The following is an 18807-nucleotide window of genomic DNA, read 5'->3' on the forward strand; positions in this document are numbered from 1 at the left end:
ACATGGATTATTTTTTTCTCAGATTATTTTATAATGTCCCAATAAAATATTTGACAATTCCTTATATTAATACTACCATATATTAACTGCCAGGAAAGACTGTATTTTTGCAAAGCTTATATATACTTTTATTCACACAGAAATTAATAATTATTCAAAGCTTAAAGCAGACAAAGATGTATGGAATTTTATTTGTGACAATGTTTATTAAGTAAATAGAGTAAACAAGTTCATATACTCTTCTTATGTATGTATATCTTATAGTTTGCTTGAGCTTTTCACCTCTCATGACCCAGGGACCATTTCCCATTGCGTCCTGAATCTTTATATTCTTCGATTCAGTCACCTAACTTGGAACTAAGAACTGATTTACAAGACTAAGACAGGAGAAGGTGGGTGTTTGCTGCATTTTTGAGGGATGCACAGTTTATCATGTTTTACCTTTCAGCATTGTTCACATAACTGCACATACATTCTTTTTATAAATTTTTTGCTGATTTATACAAATGTAGATAAAAATCCAACATGTACAATTTTATCACATATGTGTGTGTAGGTAGAAAATGCGTACACAATTAGAGTTTAAAGTGGTAATATAATTCATACTGTTTTCTGTGCTTTTAAAATTCATTTTCTTCCTATGGATTGTGTTCTATTAATATTTCTTTTAATATAGAGCACAATTTCATGAATTGATAGACATTTTTTAAAGCTTTGAGATCCACTATATGAGACAGAGGCTAAATATGAGGGTTACTTAACTCATTCTAGGAATGATTTTACTTCGGGACAAATGTTTGTAATTAAATATATCTGAGATTGGTGATTTTTTTCCATGTCCATTTAGTCACAATTAAAATTTATATTTTGAAAATTTTTAATCAGTGTCCTGGCAATAAAGCTTTGGAAGGTAATTATTCTTTATTAAGTAAATTGGACCAAGATTTTATTATTTTATTATATACAGATAATATTAATTTATCTAAATATATATCACCTGTCTTTACTGTAAAGGGCTGTAGTTTAATATGCTAAAATGTGTTTGATATAGACTTTTGTTATATAAAAATCATTTTATTTAATAGACAATTTACTAATATAAAATGCTGTTTTGCTTTCATTTTTGACCCTCATTAATATGTTCATTTAGTAAAATAATCATTTATAAAGTTTATGTTTTTTCAAAAAGGAACAATTTAAATTACGGAAATTTCAAGATGTTAATGTTTAGTGAATGCAATTTCTTGATTAATTATTTTGTAAATCAAAATTTTAAATCTTAACTAAATATTTAGAAATTCCAAATAGAAAATCAAATTGATCTCTTCAAATTATCTGAGACACTCTAGTTATTATCGTGAGTAAACATAATCATTACTGATTAGCTGCATTTCCATGCTTTACCTAAATTTTAGGACTGTTATAATTTAATGAAATATATTATAGGGCAATTGATAACAATATTTCTCTCAATATGAATGTTTTTGCAAGTTCTTTTTTCGCTGCTGGTGCATAATTTTTAATTACCTACATTAATTTTTCTATGCTTTTTACAAAATAAGCAAGATAATACATTCAGACATAAATATTTATCATTTTAATTAACAATTAAATTTGTATTACAGGTCAAGTAACAAATTATTTGTTAATATTGCAGAATTTTTAATGTAATGTTATATAACTGTTTGGTGTATTAAAGTTTTAAAATATTAATATATTTGATTCTTTCAACCAACTTGTGATTTTTTAAAAGAAGAGATTATTTTCTAGTAAAGCACAAATTATTCATATCACAATACTGAAAACATAGAAATTTTCCAGGTATAGTTCTACTAGGTTATACACATTTCTCTAACTTGGCAAGAACTTTGTCTGTATTAAATATTAACCTTGACAAAGCTGAAACATGTGTGACTATTATCATTATGTATTATCAGAATATATCAAGGGCTGGGGATTTAGCTCAGCAGCATAAGCACCTGCCTAGAAAGCGTGAGATCATAAGTTTGATTCCCGGTACCACCCCAGGAAAAAAAATATATGTATGTAATGAAACTATAGTTAATATGAAAAAATATTCACAAATTTTTGAGTAGGAAAAAGCAGTCTCTTAATATATCTTCATGTTGATGGTCAAAAATTTTAAAAAGAAAGTCGTGAAGAACTATATGTATAAATAGTTTTTTAGCTGAATAAGAACTCAATAACATTCAATATAATAGGGTTATTTAGTTTTACAAAGTCAGAGTATATTTTGCATTGAAATATTTACCTACCTACACAATTTTCTTACCTTTATAAAAGATAGCAAGTAGCCAGGTGTGTACTATGTATTTCGAATCACAGAATTTGGGAGGTGGGCTGAAGCAGGAAGAACAGGTGTTCAAGGCTAGTCAGCACTCCATAAGGATTACCTGTCTCAAAAATGTAGATAGGAATGTAAACCTATTCCTTTTTTCATTTTTATTTTTGTTAGTACCTGTTTTCAAGGAATAATAATCATGTTCATTGTGAGGAGTTGGTACATGTATGTAACACACTTTAATTTCTTTTCAAGCTTTTCTTCTTTTCTCTTTCTCTCTTGGTCTCCTTCCTTTTTGCAAAAGATATATCTTCCCATTTCATATTATTTATTTTTTATTTTTCTCCAGTTTATATCTTGGATTCTTCATGTAAGAGAAATCATGAAATATTTACATTTGTGTGTGTGACTCATTTCACAATAGGCGTGTACCTAGAAGCTGATTCTGGCGGCTAATTGGTTTATTTTGAATTGAAAAATAAAACATGCATATATGATATAACTAAAAAAATAATTTGACTTTATGACCCAGTATTATATTTTCGTACATATTTATAAAGATGTAGAAACATTTATTGTGTTAGAGAAAATTGTACGGGAAGCTGAATTTGAATTGACTTTTTAAGAAACTATACTGTATTGGTGGACAGATCATGTGTACAAAAAGGCATCAAAATCAGGGAGATTATTTTGATTCAGTATTTTACTAATGACTAACTAACCCTGTACAGAATGGCTATGTCTTTTATTGTCATTGCCAAAGCTCAGAAGCTATAGTTAATGTGAATATTGAACATGTGGTCAAGATTTACAGAAAACTCTATGAAAACTGAGTTGCAGTAGGTTCACAAAGTAATCATCATTCAAAATGACCAAATGAAAATATGCAAAAAAAAATTTACAAAGCAACAGAAGAAAATGACAAAGTTCAATCTTTTTCTTACAAGTTATACCTCAGGTTATATATTTTATTAAATAGCAAACAGATAACTTTGCTTTAGACTTGTCTACACATATGTAGCAACAGGTAACAATTTAGAGAAAACCAGAATAGAGTGAATAAAAAATGGTAAAAATATTGATACAATTTAGAAGTAATTAAAACTGTCTCTAAGAAACAGGACTTCTTAAAATTTATGAAATTCAGTAGTTCAAGGTGTTAATTTGTTCTTTGTAATTCATTTCCAAAGTAAAGTGTAGAAGAATGTTATTTTAATCATTTTCAGTCCATGTTTTTACATTTCAATAAAATAATTGGAACCTTCAGTTTTATTCAATCTTCATTGTTGCTATTCTCTACCTTAACACTTCCGAAGTTAACAATGGAAAACCAAACGACAGTGACAGAGTTCATTCTTCTCGGATTAACAAACGATGTCAAGCTTCAAGTTGTGCTTTTTCTTTTCCTGGTGCTGACTTACATCCTAAGTGTCACAGGAAACATGACCATCATCATTCTGACGCTGGTGGATTATCGCCTCCAGACTCCTATGTATTTCTTCCTCCGAAATTTTGCTGTTTTGGAAGTATCTTTTACATCTGTATTTGTTCCCAAAATGTTAGTCAATATGAGAACTGGAGACAAGACTATCTCTTTTGCCAGTTGCTTCACTCAGTACTTCTTTGCAATCTTGCTAGGAGCAACTGAATTTTACCTTTTAGCAGTGATGTCCTATGATCGTTATGTTGCTATTTGCAGACCCCTGCATTACACAACTAGAATAAGCAGGAGACTTTGCATTCAGCTTGTGCTGTGTTCCTGGTTCTCTGGCTTTGTAGTTGTCATTGTGCCATATGTGATGACGCTCCGGCTGCCTTTCTGTGCATCCAACATTATCAATCATTATTGTTGTGACTATACTATATTGTTGCATTTATCTTGCTCGGACACACATCTCATAGAAGTGATTCAGTTTGTTCTTGCTGCAGTGACCCTCATCTTTACTCTTTTCTTGGTGATTCTTTCCTATACCTACATTATCAAGACCATTCTGAGAATCCCCTCTGTTCAAGAGAGAAAAAAAGCTTTTTCTACGTGTTCCTCTCATATGATTGTGGTCTCACTTTCTTATGGAAGCTGTATCTTTATGTACATAAATCCTTCTGCGAAGGATGCAGCAACTTTTAATAAAAGGGTAGCTATTTTAAATACCTCCGTTGCTCCTCTGTTGAACCCATTTATCTATACTTTAAGGAACAAGCAAGTGAAAGTAGTCCTTAAAGATATGATAAACAAGATCACAATTTTTAAAAAAAGTGACACTATTTGAGGATCATTATTAAAATAACAAGTCTTCAGAAGGCTATAGTTAGACATTATTATAATGTAAATATATTTACTATATTACATAGTTAATATTCCTACTTGTATGCTGATACAGTGAAACAATTTATGTAATTAAGGCAATTTTTCATGTTTCTGCTCTCAAAATTCTAAATCTCTCTGTAACTATGTTTGTTTTCTCTAATATTTTGCTATTTTTCCTTGGTCAGTCTTTTCTTTAAAAAATCGTAAAATTAGAATTTTATTTTATTTTATTTTATTTTACTATCTTTTTGAGACAGGGTGTTGTTATGCAGTGCAGGCTGGCCTTGAGTTTACTTTGTAGCCATGCTTGCCTCAAACTCGCAATTATTCTCTTGCCTTAGCCTCAAGTGCTGGGATTATAGGTGTGCACCACCACAGTTGGCTTCTAAAATTAGAATTTATAATATGAATTTTAATAATGTTTTTGAAACTGAATTAAAATAATTTTATCCGTTGTCATATGGCATTTGATTTCTATAGTTGTAATTTAATTAAAATTATGTGGCAAAGGAACTTTCTTATCTTGTTAATAATAGCTTAAGTAATATATTGAATTGATAACAAATTTGTTATTTTCAAATTTAAAATTTAGCTGAAAATTTAGTACTTTCATAATATTTATTTAATAAGTGAGCATACTAAGTGTGTAAGGAAATTCTAAAAGTAGGGAAATCTGATATGTTCATTATAATATTGATAAGAATGTTAAACACTTCATTAGAGATGATGGAATGATTTGAATTCAAGATAATCTGAACTATGTTTTCCTAGAAAACTGCGCAATTTAGTGTTGTGCATCATCATTGTTCTAGTTCTTATTTAATGGGATTATGAAATAAAGTCATATTAGTATTATTCATGGTGTATTCATGGTGAAATAATTTAATGTTCTTAAATCATACTCCTTTGAAATTCTTTTCTCTTTGTTAAATCATCAGTGTTTATAATCAGATATTATTGAGCAGAAATTCTATCACAAATAAAAACTACTATTTTCTGAACACTTTTATCTATATTAATATTTTAGAATTAATGAATCAGATTTTAAAATGTGAATACTCTAAATATTTCTATTCCAGCCTATTGAGCACTTATATGAAGATACTAGAGATGAGTACTACAGAGGTTACTAGCTTTTTCTAAAGTGAATATTTAAGAAATGCCAAGTTTTCAGTCATGAAATCTTTATATTTCCTTTGATTAATAATGGGATAATTAATATGTAGCAGGGTTAGTAAAAGTATGTTGGTAGAACTGTAGAAAAGAAAATTGGATTAAATTGTTCAATTTGAGGCTTTCTCTATACAGAGCCATAATTATGCAAAAATTCACCTGAATACATAACATATAACTATTACTGAGTCATTTTGTTTATGATTTAGTCAACTGAGCCCTTGATTATGGCATTAGTTTGGATCATTCCTATATCATTTACCCCCCTGGGGCATTCTAATATGGAATGTCTAGGAGTGTCCTAACCTGATCTATATATGGGATTTTTCAGCCAGAATTAACAGCTACATGTGGTCCAGACCCAGGTCTACTCTGTTTAGTACCCATTTGATTAAACAAGGGGCTATAGAGTGGTAGCCATGTGCAGCCTGGGAGGAAACGCAACTAGCAAATTTGCTATTGCTATGTGGCAGTGGCAGCTTTGTGGGGCCTGGAGGAGAAACAAGAAGCCAGTTGGCCCTTCCCATGAACTAGCCAGCATGGGCTGGGAGACAGGACACTCCGCACCCTCCAGACAGCAGCCAGCTGAGTCAGAGGCTGAGGTGATAGCAACTGAGATTTAAAAACAACTTAATGCTAATATTGTTTGACTGACTTTTTAGTCTTACAGTCAGTCTGAGCATCTATTTAGAGGATAACAATATGCAATATAGCAATTGTGGGGAATTTCCTTCTGTCTTGTTTTTGAAATCAAATATTGCTCTCACTGTTTTGCTCTGTTTTATTGATTTGTTTTCTTCACATTTTGTTTTGACTGATTTTAATGTTACTTTTAAAAAATTGTTTTATGTCTGATGGTATGGGCAACTATCTTGAATATAACAAGAGGCATTATGGTAGCCATTGTTGATTTCCTATTACCTGTTCTGAAGTTGTTTCACTTCCACTGTTTTACTTTGATCGGCTTTATTCTGTTTTATTTTGTTTGGTTATTCTTTTAAAAACCAATCCAAACCAAACCAACAGCAACAACAGCAAAAAAAAAAAAAAAAAAAAAAAAGGAGGTCTATCAGCAATGGCCCTGCCAAGCTGAATAACAATGGAGTTAGCCAGGAATTCCAATTATACATATGAGTGTACCAACTCTGGAAATTTTGGTGACCTTTGTTTGGCTCGTCTGTCTAGTCTCTCTCAGGCCTTAGCTAAGTTGTCCTGACCTGTTCACATAGAAACAACATTCTTCTCCTAGGGGAGCACAAAGTCCTAATTGTTCCATAAAGAGGAGGTTTAGTCCTCTTCTGTTTTGGAGAACAATTTACGCTAAAGAATTAACCTGATCATGCAACTATTGTACAGCTGACAGATTTTTCTCAAAAGCTTGTGATGTACTTTAGAATCCTGGAAGTCTTGAACAGGGAGTAGGATTGGTGACTTGTTTTGTGGGTGGCCTGACTGGCGGACAAGGAGCTGTAGTGCCCCCCTCCCGCTCCAGGTGAATACTTTGAGGAATATTAACAAATGACAAGTTTCGGTTAGAATCGTATCTGGGTTAATCCATTTAAGAAGGCCTTATTGGCAAAGAAGTCAACTCCTGTTTGGAGTTTGAGTGTGAGGGAGGGTTAGGTTGCTTGGAATACCTGGGTATTATTCATTGGTTGTTTTACCTACACAAGTATCATTATTATCTATTAAGATGAAAAAATTGTCCACAAGGTTAGTGGGTCTCTCAGGGAAGGCCAGCCTCTCAAAAAAGGATGATTGTGCCCAAATACTGAGCCAAGAGTCTTGGGCCAAGTCTGGTCTAGTGTGGTTTAATATGGATGTGGTCCCTCCCACTTAGGTTGGAGGGATTTGTCCTTCCAACCCTTAGCCAGAACCTGATCTGGCTTAAAAGAGTGCACAGGAGTACAGGAATAGGATGGCATTCCAAAACAGGCTTTTGAAGTTCTTCAAGGGTTTGATTGAGAGCCTTTATCTGCCAATGGAGGTCATATGACCCACCCTCTAGCAGTCCTTCCAATACAGGAACAAATGGGGGAGGCTTCCCATCAAAATTTCAAAAGGAGTGAGATCACTTTTGTGTGGTGTGCATTGAGAATGGAAGAGGGCCACAGTCATCCATGTGACTCCAGTGTCTTGGCAGAGCTTGGTCACAGTGGTTTTGAGGTTGTGATTTTGTCTTTCTATCTGGCCAGGGCTCTGAGGCTGACAGGCTGTGTAGAGCTTCCATTTTAGCCCCGAAGCTGAGGTTAATCCCTGGACTGTTTTACCCAGGAATGCTGGTTCATTATCTGACCCAGGGGTCATGGGAAGCCCATACTAGGGGACAATTAGCTCCAAGAGGGTAGTGGTCACCTCTCTAGAGGTCTCAGTTTTAGTGGAGAGCGCCTTCCCTCAGTCTGAATAAGTACAGATCAGAACCAACAAATAATTCCTGTTTCCCATGGTCTGCTGGATCTTGGTGAAATCAACCTCGAAGTCTTCCAACAGGGTGGTTTCTATTCTTTGAACACCAGACTGGCAATGTGGCTGCTGTGCAGGATTGTGGCAGCCAGAAGTTCTGCACATTCAACCTCCAAGGAACATAGTTTCCAAAGTCTAGGAACCTAAACATACCACTGGAACAATTCCACCATGGCAGTATATCCCAAGTGTGTCTGGGCATGCAGGTCATTAATCAGATATTGTCCTAAGGCTGCAAGGCGGAATATAGTCCCTGCTGGCATCCTTAGACAACCATTGTGGTCTGTGGCACCCTCTGATTTGGCCCATTTGAATTCAGTCTGGAATAAGTGAGGGTTTTGAGTATGGTGCCAAGAACATTTTTTGAATTTGAGGATGTCCAAGTGGGCTGCCTGCTAGATCCACAGTGCAGTTGCCTCAAGTGAATCACCCCTCTAGTGGCTAGGACAATGTATAACAGCCACATTCTTGGGCAGCCACATTGCCTGTAGTAATCTTAAAATCTCTTGGGAAATTTTAATATCTTTTCGTCCTGCAATCAGAAGTCTCTTTTCCTTATAAACAACTTTGGGCACTCATTTTTAAAACATTTCTTTCCTTTGAAATAGGTGTATTGTTCTGGATCTAGAGGAAAATGATGTGATCATGATCTGGACCCTTCATTTAAAAAAATATTTTAAAGAGATTAAGACAAAAGAGGACATATCAAAGCACATCAGATCAGAACAATGCAAGCAACACAACATTTTACCACAAGACAACCCATAATTAACAGTAACTACCATAGTGTCTCTTTCTTTGAAATAATTGAGCATAGCTTCATATACGATAGTATCAAGCATAAGAAAACAGTATAAAACCATTTAAGAGAATGAAAGCATTACAGGGCTTTCAGAAGCAAATAGCAGAGAACAAACAATGGCTACTGTATTATCTCATTTTCCATAGAAAATTTGTTTATATTATCACACATAATAATATCCAATAAGATATAACAGGATAGAACCAAAGGCAATAGAAAAACAAAAGCATAGTAGGACTTCAGAGTAAGATGATACTAAATCAGCTCTGGCTCTTCTAATGTCTCCTTTTCTTTAAAATAGCTATTTATACTATCACAGATAATAAAATCAAACAAACTAGGATAAAACCATTCCAACTAATGAATGCAGACATTATAGGGCTTCAGAGCAATGTAATGGGGAATCATGATTACTATAAACTCTTATGTACTCTTACCATTTTTACACTAGGAAGACTATTCGTTATTTATACATGTGAGTTTTATTTATTTGGCTTATGAGTATGGTCTCAAATTGTGTCGATTTCTTTATAAATATCTCAATGTGATCATTTTTAGTACTCCACTGTTTAAAAATACCACAGCTTTTCTATCCATTCTTCAGTCGATGGACACTTGGGTTGTTTCCAAGATCTGGCTGTTACAAATTGTGCTGCTATGAACATGGGTGTACATATATTACTGTGGTATGATGTTTTCAGTTCTTCTGGGACTATGCATAGAAGTGGAATAGCTGGAACAAATGTGACTTCCAATCCCAGCTTTTGAGAAATCTCCAGACTGACCTCCACAGTGGCTGCACCAGTCTACACTTCCACCAACAATGCAGGAGAGTTCCTTTTTCCCCACAGTCTCTCCAGTATTTGTTGTTGGTAGTTTTCTTGATCCTGGCCATTCTTACAGGAGTGAGATGGACTCAGTGTGGTTTTAATTTGCATTTCTCTAATGAGTAATGATGCTGAACATTTTTTCACATATTTATTTGCCATTTGTATTTCTTCATCTGAGAACTGTGTATTCATCTCAGATGCCCATTTTTGGATTGGTTCTTTGAATTTCGAGGGTCTGATTTTTTTTTTAACTCTTTATATGTTTTAGACAAGAAGTCCTTTGGCTGAGGGACAATTCATTAAGATTTTTTTCCCCAGTTTGTGGGTTTTCTTTTCACTATGATGGCATTTTCTTTTGACAGGCAGAAACTTTTTAATAAGACATAATCCCAGCTATTGATTCTGGGAAGTATTTCCTGTGTGGTTTGATTCCTGTTCATGAACTCTGTACCTACTCCTATGTCTTCAAGATTTTTACCTAATTTGTCTTCCAACAGATTTACTGTTTCTATTTTAATACTCAGATCTTTGATCCATTTAGATTTTAGTTTAGTATATGGTGATAGGCATGGGTCTAGTTTTAGTTTTTGGCATGTGGAGAGCCAGTTTTCCCAGCACCATTTATTAAAGAGACCGTTGTTCTTTCAGTGAACAAACATGTTTGGTCCCTTTATCAAAGACAAAGTGGTTGAGTGTGTTGGTAGTTGTGGTTGTATCTTCTAATGTATTCCATTGATCTTCGGCTCTATTTTTATTCCAGTACCATGTTGATTTTGTTACACTTGCTTTGTAGTATAACTTTAAGTCAAGGATTGTGATGCCTCCTGTCTTGCGTTTGCTGCTTAGAATTGCTTTTGCTTTTCTAGGTCTCCTTTGGCTCCAGATGAATTTTAGAATTGATTTCTCTAGATCTATGAGGTATATTGATGGTATTTTCATTGGGATTGCATTGAATCTGTATAACAGTGTTGGGAGAATGGTCATTTTTACAATATTTATTCTTCCTATCCATAAGCAAGATATGTCTTTCCATTTTCTGAGATACTCTTCAATTTCTTTTTTCACGGTACTATAATTTTTCTCTGTGTAGATCTTTTACTTCTTTTGTTAGATTAATTCCTAAGTATTTCATTTTTTTGGATGTTTGTGTGAAGGGTGTGGCTTCTTTTATTTCTTTCTCAGTGATTTTGTTGTTAGTGTATAGAAATGCTATTGATTTTTGAGTATTGATTTTGTATCCAGCTATATTGCTGAATTTATTTATTATATCTAGGAGTGTTTCAATGGAGTTTTGGGGGTCTTCTATGTAGAGTTTCATGTCATCTACAAATAGTGACAATTTAACTTCCTCTTTTCCTATCTTTACCCCTTTTATTTCTCTCTCTTGTCTTATTGCTCTGGCTAGTATTTCCAGTACTATGTTAAATAGGAGCGCGGATAAGGGACATCCTTTTCTTGTGCCTGATTTTAAGGGAAGGGCCTTCAGTTTTTGGCCATTTAATATGATGCTGGCTGTAGGTTTGTCATATATGGCCTGTACCATATTGAGGTAAAAGACCATCTATCAATTTTCTGTAAGGTTCTTATCATGAATGAGTGTTGGACCTTATCAAAAGCTTTTTCTGCTTCTATAGAGATGATCATGTGATTCTTACTTTTGGCTTTATTGATATGGTGGACTACAATTATTGATTTAGGTATGTTGACTCATCCTTGCATGCCTGGGATGAATCCCACTTGGTCATGGTATAATCTTCTTGATGATTTGCTGCATTCTATTTGCCAATATCTTATTGAGGATTTTTGCACCTGGTTTCACTAGGGAGATTGGCCTGGAGTTCTGCTTTTTAGTTGGGTCTTTCTCAGGTTTTGGTACTAGAGTAATATTTGCTTCCAGGAATGACCTAGGAAGAATTGCTTCCCTCTTGATTTCATGGAAGAGTTTGAGGAGTGTCAGCAGTAAGTCTTCTTTGTATTTCTTGAGTATTCATCATTAACCTTATTGATCCCAGGTTTAGTAGCCTCTCAGAAAGCGGCCACCAAAAAGTTAGTGTGTTATTTTTTTGCTCCTTTTTTCCTTCTTTATTTTTGGTAGCTTCCTCCCTGTTGTAATACACTTTTTGGGTGACTTCTATCAATTGTGACATATTCGTGCCTGCAAACCTTTTAAACTTCTGCAGAAGTTAGAAAGTAGTTTATGCCAAATGTCAGGTGTGACTGGTTGACAAAAGCCATGCTGACGTTCTGGGCATTCTAAGGGGGTCAAAAGCAGTGTAAATTCCATAATCCTTCAGAAGGCTGTGGGACTCTCTGTCTGTCCCTGAAACACTTTCACTAACATATTTAGATTTGTGGTTTTTGGGCTGTGACAATCAGCCCATAATATAAATCTCAGTGGGGGGCTTCCAGCAAATACATACCATTGGCAGTATTGGGGCCCCAAATTGGGGCTTTTCTAGGCAAGTTCTCTTTTATGGTTTCCTGTTTATCCTATCTTGTGGCCACAGTTTCTTTCCTAATACTATCTTCATCTGCTTTCCAAATACAATCTGCTACTTCAGAGGTAAAAAGGGTTAACAGCAGTTGTTGACATTCATCTCAAGTGCTGAGGTGAGTCCAGAAAACTGACTCAGGAAGAGTACTTAAGGCATGGGGATGTTGAGAAAAAAGTGAGTTTGGGAACTTCCAGTTGTACAAGTTACTTGTGCTAAAAGACACACAGATTGTAATGAATCGGGCTTGTTATCTCTCCCTTGCCATTGGCATTTGGCATAAGGGGAAGAGTGGTGCTGGATTCACAGTCATTGAATCCCCAGAGGTGGAGACTGGCCCTGCCTCCAGAGACAACTGCCAGGGTGCACCATGGGTTTCTGGGTAGGGTGGAGGAGGGGCCACAGGCAGTGTGGCAGTTGCTAATGGATCATCTTCCAACAGGGCTAACAGTAGAACTGTTGGTTTCCCTCTTGGGGCCTCCACCTTCAGGAGGAGGATTCCTTGGGGTACCCACAGGCACATACCCTAATCCGTAGAGTAAGGGCTTGCACCACCTGTAACCAGGAGTCAATACAAGGGAACTGGTCTGGGTACCCTGGCTTGTGAGTCACAACATTTCATACCTTTGTGGTTGCCTAGAGTCCAAGGTTGCCTCCAGCACCCTTCGGGTCCTGAAGGAGGGCCATTCTAGTTCACAGAATGTTTGCAACTTCCCTGGTTTCATTGTTAACCTGTCAAAGTTCTTAATCATACGTTCTAACACATTGAGCTTAGAAGGTGTAGTCCCCATGTCCGCAACCCCATACTAGATTTTAGAACATATATCTCCTACTTCAGTCATTCCCACTGCAGTTCACAAGAAGTCCAAACAAAAGTCACACTCAGCAAATTGGAGACAGCTGTGACACCAGTAATGGTCTCTGCCAATTGATGGATATGGGGTCTCTGGTTGTGTTTATGATGAAAATGTCCAGGAAGAGTGGGTAGAAGGCTTATGCTCATGATTACAAAAGTGGTCAGGATGGTGGAGATAGATAACATATAATCATGAGGACATGAACAAACAGAAAAATGACAAAGAACAGACTCACCAAACACACTCCTGGTTTGAATTGATTCACCCCCAATCATCAAATTTGATCAACAGACTGCTGGAACACTTTGGAGCTCCAATTATTCCCTAATTCTTCACATAGTCAAGACAAATGACCACCACTTTCAGAGGTCAAGGCCTGAAATTTCACCAGTTTCAAAGTCCTGGTAAACAAGTCCTTGAACCAAAAAGGGAAACCAAATCTTACCTTGGGTGGTTGGGCAGACTTGATTGTCCTGTCTTGTGGCAGCTGATCCCACCTTTTTAACCCAGCCTCGGGAACTCAGCTGGGGTGCTTTTAGTTGCCTGGGGTCTCGGGTGTAAGGTCAGGTCCAATGCCTCCTCGTCTGGGGGTGTTCTGTGAGGATATTGCTGGGTCTTCAAAATGTTACAGCAGAGAGTGAATGAGATGGTTGATAGCATCCCACGAAGTAATCAAATGTTGACCCTGAGGAGCAACTGAGTTAGGTTTATACACAGTTTTAGTTCACAGAAGAAACAGACTATATTGTTTCACATGCTTGTAATCTAACTGGTACAGAGGATATTTTTCATCAGGGTGGCGGAGAGGGTGTAACCAATCATCTTACAACACCTCAAGTGAAGCAAATGTAAGGTTTCAAAGTTTGGCCAGTGAGGCTATTTTTGCAAGAAACAATTGTGAGAACCAGATCTTACATCCTGTTTATAGCTAAAATGTCTGCTGAGACCTAGGGTAGCATTATTCTGGCTCATTTTTATATCATCGTCTGAAGGATATATTCATGATGTCACTGATGAAAGCTAGTGTAGCTCAAATATTCAGGACCTTAAGCCTTCATGCAGAATGTCAATTGAGAAGCAACCCACACTGACACAGAACAATTCCTTAAGGAAACCAGTCATTTAGTCATTTGATAGCAAGTTGACTATATTGGATTCCTAACACCCCATATGAGGCATAGATAGATATAGATTGTTAGAATAAATACTCTAAGCATGAATTTTGTCTCTAGAACTTCAATTATCAATGCTCTCTGAGGTCTTACAGGGTGGCTGCTCCACTGGTGTAGTATCTAATACATCCTGCATTAGACCAGCACCTATTCTCATGTAGGAGATGTTGTATTAAGCATACGACTGTAAAAGCTACTATACTACTAAACAGTTTTCACAATCAGAAAACCTAATAATGCAGTGAAATGGCCAATTATGGAACAACTAAGGAGCCAGAGGTGACACCATGAATAAATGAGGTATCATCCTTCAGAGAGTAGTAGTCACCGAAGTTAATGTCCACTACTATGCTATGGTATAGTATGGTATAATGTGGTACATATAACACATGGTTGTGACAAACAGCCCTCCCTCCCAAAACCAAAGATGTAGAAGGATGAATAGTTACTTAATATCATTTCTAGTGGTCTTCTTGGATAATTAGCACTTTGTACCTAACTGTGCCCTGTGAGTAGTCAGGCCTTGGGCCCATGGAAAATCATTATAGTATGGAAAATAGAAAGAATCTCACTGAACTTTATATTATAGCTGTTGTAAATCTGATGGCCCTTGGTAAGTGATCAATCAGTAAGAAAATAGTAGTCATCTGAGAAGAGGTAGTTGTACTTGGTGATTCAAAATGAATGAACTTCCTGGGTTTTTTTAATAGTTTGGGGACGCATAGTTACTCAACCACCCAGATTTCATGATATTCCTCTTCTCAATTTTGACAATAAGTGGACAAATGTAGTAGTCCTGGTCTGAGAAGTGAATGACACTCGGAGTGAAATATCTCATCTAGTAAGTCAACTAGACCAGAAGAAATGAGGGGCATTTGGAAAAGTAGTATAACTTAGTCAAGCAGGCCTGTCACAGCAAAGTATTCCAGATCTTGTGAATTAAATAAGAAATATTTATTTTCTCATACTTCCAGAGACTGTGAAGTGCAATCAACATCAGTGTACAGTGAAGCCTTACTCCTGGTTTTCTCTTTTTTTCTTTATGTCCACATTGCCTTTCCTTGAGAGGGCAGAGGGGGACTAGGACTTCTTTTTTTGAAAAGAGTATGAATTTCATCATGAAAGCCCCACTCTCATGAACTAATTCAATCTAATTAGAACTCCAGAAGGCACTCTTCTCATCTGAAAAAAAAAAAAACCCAAAAAACAAAAAAATCCCACAGCACAACAGAGATTAATAGTTCAACATACACATTTGAGAGCTGGACACAAACAACCGTTTGATAGCACTACAGCATGCATATGATATTGAACTCCAGTTTTCAGATCAACTGCAATAGATGGGGTTATAATTTCTTACTTTTACATTCCCTAGGAAAATAGGCCCTGAAACCCTGAAATAGTTGCCTTATGTCTTATTATGTGAATCAAATGGATCTAACTGATGCAGTAGACTGCTGTACAGTGAGTGTTGTGCTACTGAGAACACAGGTGCATACTTTGGATGTGAAGCTTTTAATTGCTACAATTTACATCTCCCCCATCTGGGGAGAAGGCTGTATCCAAAAATTGATTGGGGTATCATGGCTTTGCTTAGCCACATGTCTCTCCTTGGAAAATATGTTCAGGGATATTGCACTTCCAGCTTTTTCAGTAAAATAAAAGTGAGAGGTTTGTTGCAAATGTATCTCAATGTTTCCACACCCAGACCTGCTTTTATTTACTCTTGCACAGCTGTTGATCCTGAAATAGTACTCCAATAAATAATCCTTCTGCAAAACTATTTATCAGAATGGATATACCAAGGAACATAAAGCTCTTGGAATGTGAATAAATTTTTCTAGATTACTTACTAACTTTTAATTTAATGCATATGTAGAAAAATATATATTCAGGGAATAATTATTATGACCTTGTATAGGTTACTTTTCTCTCATTATTGAGGCAAAATATCCAGTCCCCAAAGCGAAAGAAGGAAAGATTTATTTAGCTCACAGTTTGTGGAGGTTTCAGTCTGTAATCAAGTGACTTCAAGGCAGAGTGGCTTGGCACAGGGGTAACAGTTTAAGATGGCAGAACAAACAACAAGAGGAAAAAGGGAGAGAGCAAATCTGTTTTTCTCTATTATATAGTATGCAGGCTATCTGCCCATACCATCTCTGTGTCCTCCTCTTGTACAAACTCAGGATGTTTTCAAAGTGAGAACTGGGGTTGCCTGTTGAGTCACTTAGTTAAGCTTTTAAACTTCTCCATTCTCAAGTTGACACAACGTATCAACTGTTAGAGACTTAATGGGTAATCATTTAGTATTTTGTGTTTCTGAAAGGGTTTATTTCTGAAAACATTGTTATTGTATGCAAAGTTATGTACTGTAAGATAAATATAAGAGATAATATCAGTTTTAAACGCTCAAAATCTATTGAATTACAGAATAATATGCAATAATAATAAACATTGTGGACCATCATTAAGATTTAATTTATTTTTAAAATTATTATTATTAATTTAAAGATGCTACCTTCAGAGACTGGTGCTATATGAATTTCAACTTGCCATTCATTTCTCCATACTTTATAGTCTTGAAATAAGACATGAGCAAACAAAAATTTAAATATTTGTTCTTATTAATCTATGATTTTTTTTTTTGAACTGGGTATTGAATTCACGACCTTGCGCTTGCCAGGCAGGCGCTTGTTGTACTAAGGGCCGGGGACAATTACAAAGTTTCTTTGGTATGCTGCTTTTTTGACAAAGCAGTCATTACTATATATATATATATATATATATATATATATATATATATAATATATATTACTGTGAAATCATAATCACCAAAATTACATATTCCTTGCAAAGAGAAATAAAATGAACAGACAAAATTATTTCATTTTAAGTGGACCCTGACTTTGTTTATTGACCCTGAGATTTGGAATCAGATGGAAAACAGGCTAATTGTATATATGTGAATTCGTAACACACAGAAGATAAGTACATCTTTACAGAATCTAGCCAATACAATTTGCGTTCTTATAGTATCAGGAAAGGTAAGCCAGTGGAAGGAAGAGACTTAGGCATGTGATTATGTAATAATATTTAGAAGTATTTCATCATTTAAGAAATGCACACACACACACACACACACACATTTCAACGTTCAACCTGTGAACTATCAGCTCTAGAGATCTCTGAAAGGAGATATAAGGATACACAAAAGTAGGGAACCTCTGATAAAGAAATCAAATAGTTTTGGAATAAAGATAGAAGTTTGCCACTATATTATCTTTGGAATTCTGAGTGTGTGTTAATAATCTTAGAATGGGTTTTAAGCAAAATAACATGAATAGCTTTCAAATAAATAAAGATCATTATTTTCAGTAGCTATATACCACTATTCCACTGGGTGAATACTGTATACTGTAAGTTATTTAATAAATCATATTGTTCAATAGTTGCATAATAAGTTATAACACATAAAATATATATAAATATGTGGGTTAATGGTGTATTTAAGAAAAAAACACTGTCATTGTAGGAGTTTGTTAATGAACCTAGTTATTATTCATAAACTAACACAGGGGAAAATTTAAAAAATGGGAAGACATACCTTCTTATTTCTTAAGGTGCTAATGTAAGAAGAGCACGTCTGCATTTTAAACCTAAGGTAAGACACGTAAAATTTGTGGATGTGGAATATTTGATGAGAGGACAAAAATCCTCCTAGGGCACACATTTTTTAAGTAGAAGTATTTGTCTTTAGAGTTTCTATAAACATTAAGGAAAGACTTAATACATAAGTAATAGAGTAGTGTACATTTCCTAACATTTCAGTTTTGTTGCTTATAACATTTTCTTCTATTAGGGACAAGAAAAGTGTGGAAAACCACTAAGGATTGACAGAAACAGGGATGAATAGTGAGAGAACACTTATTGAATACGCTCCTTTATACTGTTAGCATAAACAATCCAACCTGAAATCCAGGTTGTTTCAAGTACTTGTTTCTTAAAGTATAAATGAAAGAGTTCAAAAGTGGAACAACAGAAGTATCAAGTACTACAAAACTGCCTTCACTGAGCCTATCCTCTGTTTGACTGAGGGTTTAACGAACAAAAAGATGCTGCTGCCACAGGAGAGGCTGAGGACAATCATATGAGGAGAACATATGGGAAAAGCCTTTTTTTGTTACTTAGTAATTGAAAGAGGCAAATAAATGACCAGAGTTTATTTTATAAGAATACATGTTTAAGAGAGCTCTGTCATCAGTCATGACTTAATCACATCTCTAAATGACTCACATCCTAATTCTATCACCTTTGAGGTTATAATATCAATGTATGTGACTTGTTGACAAATATTTAGGAGGCTATATAATACATTGAAAGACTGGATCACGTGCTAAACAAAAGAATC

General features: G+C 35.3%; 1 protein-coding gene across 1 annotated transcript; it reads left to right on the forward strand.

Annotated features, from left to right (window-relative positions):
* The first annotated feature begins 3624 nt into the window (after positions 1–3624).
* LOC100719627 (olfactory receptor 2AP1-like) lies at positions 3625–4572 on the forward strand. The gene has a single exon (XM_003476006.1). The coding sequence runs from the start codon at positions 3625–3627 to the stop codon at positions 4570–4572; it is 948 nt and encodes a 315-aa protein (XP_003476054.1).
* Positions 4573–18807: the final 14235 nt, after the last annotated feature.

Source organism: Cavia porcellus, unplaced genomic scaffold (assembly GCF_034190915.1).
Source record: "Cavia porcellus strain 051 isolate PalLab524CR breed Dunkin Hartley unplaced genomic scaffold, mCavPor4.1 scaffold_8, whole genome shotgun sequence".
Classification (NCBI taxonomy): Eukaryota; Metazoa; Chordata; class Mammalia; order Rodentia; family Caviidae; genus Cavia; species Cavia porcellus.

Excerpts from the sequence above, each read along its gene's own strand:
- LOC100719627 (XM_003476006.1), top strand. The coding sequence starts at position 3,625 with ATGGAAAACCAAACGACAGTGACAGAGTTCATTCTTCTCGGATTAACA.